The sequence below is a fragment of the Neoarius graeffei genome, chromosome 3, assembly GCF_027579695.1.
Source record: "Neoarius graeffei isolate fNeoGra1 chromosome 3, fNeoGra1.pri, whole genome shotgun sequence".
Classification (NCBI taxonomy): domain Eukaryota; kingdom Metazoa; phylum Chordata; class Actinopteri; order Siluriformes; family Ariidae; genus Neoarius; species Neoarius graeffei.
In genome coordinates, this window is record NC_083571.1 from 105,552,863 (window position 1) to 105,566,320 (window position 13,458).

General features: G+C 43.0%; 1 protein-coding gene across 1 annotated transcript in view; it reads left to right on the forward strand.

The window, feature by feature from the left end:
• adam17b (ADAM metallopeptidase domain 17b) overlaps positions 1–13,458 on the forward strand; it is an 86,508-nt gene that overhangs the window by 45,530 nt on the left and 27,520 nt on the right. The window contains exons 7-10 of the mRNA XM_060917842.1: positions 4,685–4,771; positions 4,870–4,980; positions 7,404–7,548; positions 11,852–11,943. Of these exons, the coding sequence (XP_060773825.1) occupies positions 4,685–4,771; positions 4,870–4,980; positions 7,404–7,548; positions 11,852–11,943 (435 nt within the window). The remainder of the gene's footprint in view (positions 1–4,684; positions 4,772–4,869; positions 4,981–7,403; positions 7,549–11,851; positions 11,944–13,458) is intronic.

Genomic DNA, 13,458 nt, shown 5'->3' on the forward strand with positions numbered 1-13,458 from the left:
CTTTTCAGATGAGAGGAACTCTGCAACCTCCCAACGCAGCTCATAGACACGGTTCAAAACTGCGCCCCGTGACGGCCAGCGCACGTTCGAGTGAAGCAGCAGCCCCTCAAAACGAGTGCCCATCTCATTACAAAGCAGGGTAAACAGTCTGTGTTTCATGGGACGGGCTTTAATCAAATTCACTACTTGTGTAACCTCCTGTAGTACCTGATTCAACTCGTTATCCATCCTTTTTGCGACCAGTGCCTCGCGATGGAGCATGCAGTGTGTGGCCACTACATGCGGGGCCTTCTGCTTAATGAGCACGGTCACTCCACTGATCTTCCCGGTCATTGCCGCGGCTCCGTCCGAACCCCCCCCCACACACACACACACACACACACACAGCGGGCCCAGTCCAATCCGTTAGACTCGGTGTAATCGTCCAAAACTTGAAAAATGTCTTTCCCAGTAGTTCTTCTTTCAAGTGCTTTACAAAATAGTATTTCCTCCACAATACGCTAGCTTGAGGAGCAAAGCAGGTTGATAAATGGCGCAAACCGCAACGTCACAGGCAATCGGAGAGATGAGCATGGCAAACAACGTTTCGATATGTATTATTATTAATAATTATATTTTATAATGATTAAAAAACTAATTACAATAAATGTAATAATAATTATTTTAAAAATATATATATTTTTCGCAATTTTTTTGTTATCGTCCCTCCAACTTTCTGAGGCCCCCCTAGCGCCCCCTGGCGGCCCCCACTTTGAAAACCACTGTCTTAGACCACCACCTCTGTTCAGTGATGGCTGTTCCAGGTTGACAAAAATGGCTTCTTTGCTCAGAACATTCGGGGAATCAGGGAATCGAACCGGCGACTTTTTAGTCCCAAAGCTGCTTCTCTAACCTTTAGGCCGTGGCTCCCCCAAAAGCTCGGGCTCCTCTGGGATTTGAACCCGGGACCTCTCGCACCCTAAGCAAGAATCATACCACGGCTAGACCAACAAGCCGGATATAAGCCTTTATAGCTCTGCCTGGATGCAGGCACTTACGGATGTATGTGCAGGGGAGGGCGGGGTAGCAAACAGGAAACATAGCCAAATCACAAAACTAGAATCATAGTCACAAAGCAGGCAAGGGTCGGTCAATTGGCAAGCAGGGCAATATAGAGAAGACGAGGTGTAGAATCAAAGAGATAGCGAGGGTCAGGAAAACTAAAGGCAGGCAGAGATATAAAGGCTTGGTATGACTGGGTAAACTCAGAATGACCCTAGGCTGACACTTGCACGACTTTTGGCCACGATTTTGTCGTGGCAAGTTGTGCCATTTTGGGGCACGAACTGGGAGGCTCCCGCACTGTTCACGACTAGTTCACGCATAGTTCACGACGAGTTCACGAATGCGTGCCCGTCCACATTCACAAACTGGCACGACGAGTTCACGCATAGTTTGTGCATAGTTTACGCACTTCCCGCATTGGCACGATGAGTTTGCGCAATTCGGACGGTGTCGTGCCGACTTGGGCACGCCTGTGTCATGCACAACCTCATCCTCATCAGATACCCACACGCAATTTCAGAAGTGGACCGCGAAGATCCGGACACACATGATCTGATCCCTGGTGGATGGAGGACTGACCGACACCTGCAGGGGCTGCTGCCTCTAACCGGCCATCATACCCAGAAGGATGCAAAGGATCAGCGAGACTACCTGCCACATTACTACATGTCCCTTGGCAAGAAAGAATGGTAGTAGCTTCATGAGCTGCATCCACAGTTGTTCCATTTTTGAAATAAAAGAAACGAAACTCCCCCCCCCCCCCCCCCCCCCAAAAAAAAAGTCATGAAGGAATAGAAAATAAGACATTAAAGAAAAAAAGCAAGAAAAAAAATTGCGAATGGCGAGAAGTGTCCGGGAAGCCCTATATATACCCCCGCACCGACGCGAGCGCCACTGTCGCGCAGTAGTCGTGAACTGCTCATGAACTCGTCGTGAACTGCTCGTGCCATGCGCAAACCGTTCGTGAAGTGCGTAAACTAGTCGTGAACTGCTTGTGCCATCAATGCGTGACCGTGTCAGTGGGAAGGCGCGGCCACGCTGCGACGCGCACCAATTCGTGAACATGTCGTGAACTACTCGTGAACTCGACGTGAGCTGTTCGTGAACTATTCGTGGCATTTTGTGACAGTCGTGGCATGGCGCGCACTTCCACGCACTGGCACGCATCCTCCCGCATCTTCCCGACGAGTTCACGACGAGATCACGAACCGTTTGCGCATAGTTCACGACCCGGTCGCGAAATTCTGTCGTGACCAAAATTTTGAACATTTCAAAATTCTCGTCCCGACATGGCACGCAGTCACGATGGGTTTACGCACACTTCACGCCAGTTTATGACTAGTTTGCGCACTGGCACGACTCGAGTCGTGCCAATGCGTGCCACGGAATCGTGCAAGTGTCAGCCTAGCCTGATACTTTGCAATGACAGTGAGTGTGAGAGAGGCTTAAGTAGCTGATTAGATATGAATGAGAGCTGTAATCAATAAGCCGGTGACAGGAGGCGCTGTGGTTCTTGGGCGTTGTAGTTCTGAGAAGCCATGTTTGTAGTTCGGTTAGAGTAGTCACTCTCAACACCCTTACTGACACTTTTATTATTAAACCGCCACTCCGAAGGAGGGGGGGTATACTGGTTTACCTCTGTCCGAACGTCCGTATCTCCGTCTGTCCGAAACACCTTTTTTCTCAGCAACCACAAATCATATGTAGCCATGTGGTACCAAACTTTAGCTTGGGGTTGTATACCGTTTTCAGGTCTGTTGCACATCGACTTTGACTGAATGTATTTACGAAACATATACTGTAGCATGGATTTACGAAATTTTTGTAACACTTTTCTCAGCAACTACAAATCACAGCTGTTTGAGATTTGGTACTGAGCTTCAGCTTGGGGTTCTATACCATGTATACCGTTTTCAGGTCTGTCACACATCGACTTCCTGTTTACCGACTGAATGTATTTATGAAATGTATAGGGTGGATTTTGACACTATTTCAAGAAGCAAAATGTTATTTCAAAATGACAGTTTACCACGATGCTGTTTGAAATCCCTGGGAAGAACACGGCTCTTTACTTACTCGTTTCATGGTTAATTATTTGTTGAAGTTAACATTCATAATAACGGTCCTATTCCTTTGATTGCTTGCATTCTGATATAAGCGAGAGCGGGGGGGGGGGGGGATACGTAAGTGAGCAGTAGCTCACAGTGGATCTTGTTAAACCTAACAATGGAATAAAAAGATTTTTGAAGTAAGGAAGAGAACATGACTTGGCCTGCTGTTACTGGGAAACAAATCAGTGATGCAAACTGTTTTTTGTGATATGTTGTTATGGGAAATTATTTTTTTATTCCTCTTATATCGCGGCAATTTACCAACAATCACATTTACTATTAATGAAAGGACAACACATTGTGGTTTTTATTTGTTTTTAATTGCATTTAATGTTGTGGAAGTCCCTGAAAGTGGTTAGCTCCTATTCTCATTTACATTATAGCAGCTATAAACAGCTGTTCCCTCCCTTTTTGTTTTTGAAAAAAAAATTTAATCTGCCATAAGACTTTCACATGGTGTAAAATATAAAGGAACTGTGGGTTTCCTCCGAGCGCTCTGGTTTCCTCCCACAGTTCAAAGACATGCAGATGAGGTAAAATACCCAGCCACTGGGGTTGCACAAGACAGTGCATACTTAGTGCTGGTCCCAAGCCTGGATAGACTGGGGAGGGTTGCGTCGGGAAGGGCATCCGGTGTAAAACCTATGCCAAATCAAATATGCGGAACAGATCCATTGTGGCGACTCTTAACGGGAGCAGCCAAAAGAAGAGAAAGATTATTATATATTTTTAAATAACACGTTTTTAAATAACACATGTGACTGAGTTGAATATAAACCTGTGATTTTTAAATACAACTCTACTATCTGAGCTGCTGTTGTAGAAAATTAATCAACACCTTCTAGACAGTCAGCTTTGAGAATTCAACAGCGCTGTTATAATGGAGATTATTCTATCCACATTCACTGGATATGAGCAATCACGTGCTCTGATTGGTTACTCTACTACTAGGCTATCAGCTCATATACGGTGAGTAGAGAAAAACAAAATGGCGGAGCGTGTTGCTGAACCAACCGAGGATGAAATAAAAACTACTCAAAAAACAAAACCCCAAAAAATACAAGAAAAGCAACAAAATATGGAATAAAAGTATTTGATGGTAAGAACGTATATATTTTTTTATTTTTCAAGAATTATTATTGCATTTTTCACAAATTGCTACGGTCATTTCGCCGGTTTGTTAAGCGGAAATTATTTTGTCTGACGTTTTGTGTAAAGTTTTTATTTATTGAATTTGCAAGAAATAAAAATGCCGTGTTTTCTCAAAATCCAGTGAATGTGGATAGAGTAAAACAGTTATTCCACTCAATCTCGTCATACATGGCTTATAGCCAACTCGGCGCTACGCACCTTGACGACTGTCGGCTCATGTACGATTCGATTTCGTGGAATAACCGTTAAATATTCCTGTAAGCTGTTATACAGATGCACCAATGGACCAAAGCAACTAGGTGTCCATTTGGACTGGACAAAATGTTCTATTTATCTGGAGTGTTCATTGTGTTGGCTGATGTGCCGTGTGCCTGCAGATTGAGCTGATTGACCGGGTGGATGATATCTACAGAAACACATCTTGGGATGAGGAGTTTAAGGGCTACGGTGTTCAGATCCAGCAGGTTTGTGCTAATGTGTGTCATCAGTGCTTCTGAAGATCTTTATGGTCAGGCCGTAAGTATAAATATGATCGTTGATCCTTGACTTTTGTTGTTGTCAGATTATGATCAATAAATCCCCAACGAAAGTGGAACCAGGACAAACCCACTACAACATGAAGGGGAGTCCAGTGAAGAACAAAGATGTGTGGGATGTTAAAGCACTTCTGGAGGTGAGAGAGAGAGAGAGAGAGAGAGGTTTTCCCAATAAATTTGTGGTGTCCTATTGAGTATATACAGTACTGTCACATCATCATGGTGTCTGACATACAGTATTAGTAAAGGATATAGATCACTCTTCCATGGGATGGAACATCCCATTCCAGCTTTAGTCCCATTTCCCCTTCGAATAACCTTCACTCTTCTGGAAAAGCTTTCCACTCGATTTTGGACCATGGCTGTGGGGATTTGTGATCATTCAGCCACAAGAGCATTCGTGAGATCAGGCACTGATGTTGGATGAGGAGGTCTGGGGTGCAGTCGGGGTTCTAGTTCATCCCAGTGGGGTTGAAATCAGGATTGTGTGCAGGACACTCAAGTTTTTCTACTCCAACCTGGGCAAACCATGTCTTCATGGACCTCTCTTTGTGCACAGGAGCATTGTCATGTTGGAAACTGTAACCTTTCAGCATACAAAGAAATCCTATTGTTGGGTTTCACGTGACGTCACATCCACCTCATTAGTTATTCAAAACTTTAGCTGGTGGTCTACCAAAGCTCAGTTGACAAAGCGTTTGTACGGAGAAGGTGCATTGCTCGCATGAAAAATGCCTTACGCTTGCGTTGTTTTAGGTTGTTCGAATCAATCAAACCATGAAACTGATAAGTTTCTTCAGGGTTCGCCGTGAACTAAGAAAAAAGGGTGAATAAACAAATGGATTTCACAAAAAGACGTCGAGAAAGGTGGCTTTCGAACCTCAGTGCAATCGAAGGGAGCCGAGTCGAAGCATGCTCGAGTTTGCAGTGATCACTTGGTGAAAGGTTTGTATCCCTCTCAGCTCTGTCCTTAGTGCTTTCCAAGTGCTTTTCTTGCTATGTGTCATTATTTTACGGTACTTTTTTTAGTCACGAAGCGCTAAAGTCCCCAGCTGTTTCTTTGTTTACTCCTCACAAAGTCCATATGCATGAAGGTCACAACAAAATTCTTACCCAGCTGTACAGTTACAATGCGCCGTGATCACTTTTCCGTCTTGTTTAACTAAGCTCCAGGTCTTTAAAGGGGTTCCTGATGATCTTTGGGAATGATTTACCTGAGAGATAAGAGCCAACACAAGTGAGAATCAATCCGACTGTTCTTTGTTTGCACTTCAACTTGCAGCGCTTCGTTGTAAAGACACGAACGAAAAGCTTAAAAAAACAAAACCATACTTACACGGGCAAAAACAATCCAGGATTCATTCGGCAGTGACTTGATACCGAGGTCCTTTACCCAGCCACATACAAAAAAGTTGTAAGCCTCCGTACTCTTCCACGCTTTCATCTGTTTTGCGGTGTAGAAGGACGTCTGCAACACCAGATAGCTCGAGATGTCGGGGAACTCGACTGAAGGGTAGTTTTCGAGATCGTATGACAAATCCTTCTTTCCCAGACTGTAGGGGTCGATTCCATTGCACATAGCAATCTTCTGAATATATCTAAAGCCAGCAGTGGATTCTAGATTACGAGCATTCTCTGATAACTTATCGCTAGTTGTTTGCACTACAGCCGCTGTTTAGACCACCAGCTATTTCACTTCCGGTAAAACCGCTAAGAAAAGTCACATAACTGAAACCCAGCAATACTGGGCAATTTAAATCCAATACAAAAGTACAATATTGTGTACTACCATACATATCCACATCTAATTTTCCCACACAATGTCTTCTTTTGACTTATAAATACGCTACCGTTCAAAAGTTTGGGGTCACCCAGACAATTTTGTGTTTTCCATGAAAAGTCACACTTTTATTTACCACCATAAGTTGTAAAATGAATAGAAAATATAGTCAAGACATTTTTCTGGCCATTTTTGAGCATTTAATCGACCCCACAAATGTGATGCTCCAGAAACTCAATCTGCTCAAAGGAAGGTCAGTTTTATAGCTTCTCTAAAGAGCTCAACTGTTTTCAGCTGTGCTAACATGATTGTACAAGGGTTTTCTAATCATCCATTAGCCTTCTGAGGCAATGAGCAAACACATTGTACCATTAGAACACTGGAGTGAGAGTTGCTGGAAATGGGCCTCTATACACCTATGGAGATATTGCACCAAAAACCAGACATTTGCAGCTAGAATAGTCATTTACCACATTAGCAATGTATAGAGTGGATTTCTGATTAGTTTAAAGTGATCTTCGTTGAAAAGAACAGTGCTTTTCTTTCAAAAATAAGGACATTTCAGAGTGACCCCAAACTTTTGAACGGTAGTGTATGAACGAGTATGTATTTATGTGCATAACCACCACTTTATTATATATTCCTGAAGTTCTCGGGACAACGTTATTAAACAACACTTGAATGGTAAAAGCTACAGAGCAAAGACCTGAAACATCCTTGTCAGGACACAATTGGTTCAATCATGCACTTTTAAATGTACGAACCTTCTCTTTCCTGCAGCAATTCAGCATCGACATTGCAGAGAATGCCTCCAAAGTGTGTTTGGCTCACTTGTTTACCTATCAGGACTTTGATGAGGGCACGCTTGGCCTTGCCTATGTCGCTCCTGCCAAAGAAGAGGCTCCTGGAGGAGTTTGTTCCAAAGGTGAGTAAACGTCTTTATGCAAACACTGAGAGAGAAGTGAAGTTAAATTAAGTAGTGATGTAAATCGCATGGTAGGTTGAGTTTAGTTTCAATTGGGCTTTTATTTTTTAATGTGACTGGAGAATGTTTAATTTTTCCAGATTTGAGAAGATTTAATTTAAAAAAAACGCATTTTAAAGTTCCATCATATTTTATGTCTATTGAGTCTGCAGTGTCAAGACCGTCGAGATGACTGGAATGTTAGAAGTTGGCCTTAAATTGATCTCGTACGTGAAGCTTAACGTGAGCCGAAATTGCTTGCTAATGTCCTATTATTGCACGACAGTTCAGCTAAACTGGCAAGAAAATGCACAGAAAGCATACTGAAACTGGAAAATGTGGTAAAGTTTAGAAAATTAAGGCCAAGTTTACATTAGACCGTATCTGTCTCGTTTTCTTCGCGGATGCACTGTCCGTTTACATTAAAACGCCTGGAAACGGGAATCCGCCAGGGTCCACGTATTCAATCCAGATCGTGTCTGGTCCGGTGCTGTGTAAACATTGAGAATACGCGGATACGCTGAGCTGAGCTCTAGCTGGCGTCGTCATTGGACAACGTCACTGTGACATCCACCTTCCTGATTCGCTGGCGTTGGTCATGTGACGCGACTGCTGAAAAACGGCGCGGACTTCCGCCTTGTATCACCTTTCATTAAAGAGTATAAAAGTATGAAAATACTGCAAATACTGATGCAAATACTGCCCATTGTGTAGTTATGACTGTCTTTAGGCTTGCCATCCTTCCACTTGCAAGTGGTGAGTGACTTGCGCACAGCGGCTCAGTCCCGAATCACTGCTCGTGCGCTTCACTCGCGCGCTCTGTGAGCTGCGCAGGGCCGGAGTGCGCACCCTCCAGAGGGCACTCGCTGTTCAGGGCGGAGTGATTTGGAGCGCAGCCGTTGAGGAGGAAGCGATGAGCCGCACTGACACATTTCAACTTGCGTGCCGAATTAGTCATGTGATTAGCGTATCCGTGTATTGACGTTGCTGTGTGCACGCTAATCGTTTTTAAAAACGTTAATCTGATGATCCGCTGATACGGTCTAATGTAAACCCCACCTAAGACGCTGGTTTTCAAACCAGGATGTATTTCAGTGAGGGAGATAAGGAATTTTAAGCAGACGATCACAGGACAGACAAGTCTGAAATATTGTCTGTCTGTCCAAATTTTAGCCTGTCCGAATGACGGGCCAAAGGCCCAGAACAATGCGGCCGGGGGAAGCTGAAGGGCTTTAGATGCATGGAGATGGCTTGTGATCTTCAAAGACCAAATTACACTAGACATTAGTTGCTAATTACACTACAAATTGAATATAATTTACAAGAAAATGTGCCATCTAGGAACTGGATACATCACCGAAAGGAGGAAGTTGATCACAAAGCATGTGTGAAGGAGTGTTACCGCAGATCATTCCTTCCTGCAGCTGTTAGACTGTACAACCAGCACTGCTCACAGTAGACTCACATCTGTATGTCTGTCAATAGTTGTTGCATGGGGGGGTTTCTGGTTTTTTTTCCTGTTTTTATCTTTTGCAATTACGACTACCTGGTAGGTGCAATAAGTGTTTCCTCTAATTTAGTATTTATCTTAGGTATATATTTTTTTTCTTTTTAATGTGTGTGTGTATAAAAAAATGTACACAGGTAGTTGTTGACTTACGACCTACGCGACTTATGACCAATCGACTTTACGACCGTCTGGTTATGACTGGCAAGTGTTTCCCAGCTGAGCTAGCTGAGCATACGACAGTTTCCGCCCCAGCTCCAGGCACATGCGCAATCTCTCTCACACTCCCTCGTGCACTCCGTCATACAGTTTCCGCCCCAGCTCCAGGCAGCGCCTCTCGCTGCGTACAACAGTTTCCGCCCCAGCTCCAGGCACATGCGCAGTCTCTCTCTCGCACTCCCTCGCACACTCCGTCATACAGTTTCCGCCCCAGCTCCTGGTTTATGAAACGAGCAAATCCTCCCGCCAGCCCGAGCGCTGCAACAGCTGATGACGACGTAGCTGACCCACAGCCAAGCACCAGTGATGCCAGCGGTCACTAAATTTTGTATTTTGCTATGTTTTACATTTGTATTTTGGTATGTTTCAAACTAAAATGTTTTCTATTTTTCATACCCGTATTTCGTATTTTTTGTTTTGCACATATTAAACGAATTGTACTGTACGCAGTGTAGTATGCAGTGTTTGACTTAAACCAAATAATGAGCCAAGGTAATGAAATAAAATGTTGATAAAATAAGACTTTAAGATGATTACAATCATTACACATCACAATATACTTACGTTCATTTAACATAGGCCGACTTACGACCAGATCGGTTTACGACCGGTCAGTCGTAACCAAACGCAGTCATAAGTCGACGACTACCTGTGTGTGTGTGTGTGTGTACACACACACACACACACACACACACAGTGGTGCTTGAAAGTTTGTGAACCCTTTAGAATTTTCTATATTTCTGCATAAATATGACCTAAAACATCATCAGATTTTCACACAAGTCCTAAAAGTAGACAAAGAGAACCCAGTTAAATAAATGAGACAAAAATATTATACTTGGTCATTTATTTATTGAGGAAAATGATCCAATATTACATATCTGTGAGTGGCAAAAGTATGTGAACCTCTAGGATTAGCAGTTAATTTGAAGGTGAAATTAGAGTCAGGTGTTTTCAATCAATGGGATGACAATCAGGTGTGAGTGGGCACCCTGTTTTATTTAAAGAACAGGGATCTATCAAAGTCTGATCTTCACAACACATGTTTGTGGAAGTGTATCATGGCACGAACAAAGGAGATTTCTGAGGACCTCAGAAAAAGCGTTGTTGATGCTCATCAGGCTGGAAAAGGTTACAAAACCATCTCTAAAGAGTTTGGACTCCACCAATCCACAGTCAGACAGATTGTGTACAAATGGAGGAAATTCAACACCATTGTTACCCTCCCCAGGAGTGGTCGACCAACAAAGATCACTCCAAGAGCAAGGTGTGTAATAGTCGGCGAGGTCACAAAGGACCACAGGGTGACTTCTAAGCAACTGAAAGCCTCTCTCACATTGACTAATGTTAATGTTCATGAGTCCACCACCAGGAGAACACTGAACAACAATGGTGTGCATGGTAGGGTTGCAAGGAGAAAGCCAATGCTCTCTAAAAGAACATTGCTGCTCATCTGCAGTTTGCTAAAGATCACATGGACAAGCCAGAAGGCTATTGGAAAAGTGTTTTGTGGATGGATGAGACAAAATAGAACTTTTTGGTTTAAATGAGAAGCGTTATGTTTAGAGAAAGGAAAACACTGCATTCCAGCATAAGAACCTTATCCCATCTGTGAAACATGGTGGTGGTAGTATCATGGTTTGGGCCTGTTTTGCTGCATCTGGGCCAGGACGGCTTGCCATCGTTGATGGAACGATGAATTCTGAATTATACCAGCGAATTCTAAAGGAAAACGTCAGGACATCTGTCCATGAACTGAATCTCAAGAGAAGGTGGGTAATGCAGCAAGACAACTACCCTAAGCACACAAGTCGTTCTACCAAAGAATGGTTAAAGAAGAATAAAGTTAATGTTTCGGAACGGCCAAGTCAAAGTCCTGACCTTAATCCAATGGAAATGTTGTGTAAGGAACTGAAGCGAGCAGTTCATGTGAGGAAACCCACCAACATCCCAGAGTTGAAGCTGTTCTGTACGGAGGAATGGGCTAAAATTCCTCCAAGCCGGTGTGCAGGACTGATCAACAGTTACCGGAAATGTTTAGTTGCAGTTATTGCTGCACAAGGGGGTCACACCAGATACTGAAAGCAAAGGTTCACATACTTTTGCCACTCACAGATATGTAATATTGGATCATTTCTTCAATAAATAAATGACCAAGTATAATATTTTTGTCTCATTTGTTTAACTGGGTTCTCTTTATCTACTTTTAGGACTTGTGTGAAAATCTGATGACGTTTTAGGTCATATTTATGCAGAAATATAGAAAATTCTAAAGGGTTCACAAACTTTCAAGCACCACTGTAAGTAAGGGCAAATGTTACACAGGGTCACTCAAATGCATGCTCACAGGAAATCAAGAATGAGTGATCCAGCAGAGCCATGTGACACGGATTCAGCTTAATGTGATTCGATATAAAGTGCTAGAAATAATTATTTTCCCTTTAACAAAGCTGCACAAATCCTGAAATGTTAAAATGTAGAACTGGTGTACTGGCATAACATCTTAACTTTGGTGCAATTTGTGTTTTTGTTTTTAAGAGTCCCCTCAGACAGGATCTGATAAACGCACCATATACCTGAACACAGGCTTAACCAGCACTAAGAACTATGGGAAGACTATCCTCACTAAGGTAAGATAAAAACATCAGGTCTCTTTGCTCATCAAGTTCCAGTACAGTGTCTTGCAAAAGTATTCATCCCCCTTGGTGTTTGTCCTGTTTTGTCGCATTACAAGCTGGAATTAAAATGGATTTTTGGAGGGTTAGCACCATTTGATTGACACAACATGCCTACAACTTTAAAGGTGCACATTGTTGTTTTATTGTGACACAAACAATAATTAAGATGAAAAAACAGAAATCTGGAGTGTGCACAGGTATTCACCACCTTTCATATGAAACCCCTAAATAAGAGCTGCTCCAACCAATTCACTTCATAAGTCACATCATTAGTTGATTAAGATCCACCTGTGTGCAATCAAAGTGTCACATGATGTCTGTATAAATCAGCCTGTTCTGAAAGGACCCTGACTCTGATACACTACTAAGCAAGCAACATGAAAACCAAGGAGCCTCCAAACAGGTCAGAGACAAAGTTGTGGAGAAGTATAGATCAGGGTTGGGTTATAAAAAATATCCCAAACTTTGAATATCCCAGGGAGCACCATTAAATCCATTATAGCAAAATGGAAAGAATATGGCACCACTACAAACCTGACAAGAGAAGGCTGCCCACCAAAACTCACAGACCGGGCAAGGAGGGCATTAATCAGAGATGCAACAAAGACACCAAAAATAACACTGAAGGAGCTGCAAAGATCCACAGGGGAGATGGGAGTATCTGTCCATAGGACCACTTTAAGCCGTACACTCCACAGAGCGGGGCTTTATGGAAGAGTGGCCAGAAAAAAGAAAACAATAAGAAAATACGTTTGGAGTTTGCCCAACAGCATGTGGCAGACTCCCCTTCATCTCAGTTGAAGATTGAAACATGGAAGAAGATTCTCTGGTTAAATGAGACTAAAATTGATCTTTTTGGTCATCATGGGAAACGCCATGTGTGGCACAAACCCAACACCCTGAGAACACCATTCCTACAGTGAAGCATGGTGGTGGCAGCATCATGCTGTGGGGATATTTTTCATCTGCAGGGACAGGAAAGCTGGTCAGGACTGAAGGAAAGATGGATGGCACTAAATACAGGGCAGTTCTGGAGGAAAACCTGTTTGGGTCAGCCAGAGGTTTGAGACTGAGATGAAAGTTCACGTTCCAGCAGGACAATGACCCTAAACATACTGCTAAAGCTACACTGGAGTGGTTTAAAGGGAAACATTTTAAATGTCTTGGAATGGCCTAGTCGAAGCCCAGACCTCAATCCAATTGAGAATCTGTGGCATAACTTGAAGATTGATGTACACCAAAGCAACCCATCTAACTTGGAGTTGGAGCAGTTTTGCGTTGAGGAATGGGCAAAAATCCCAGTGGCTAGATGTGCTAAGCTAATAGAGACATACCCCAAGAGACTTGCAGCTGGAATTGCAGCAAAAGGTGGCTCTACAAAGTATTGACTTTAGGGGGTTGAATACCTATGCACACTCCAGATTTATGTTCTTTCATCTTAATTATTGTTTGCTTCACAATAAAACA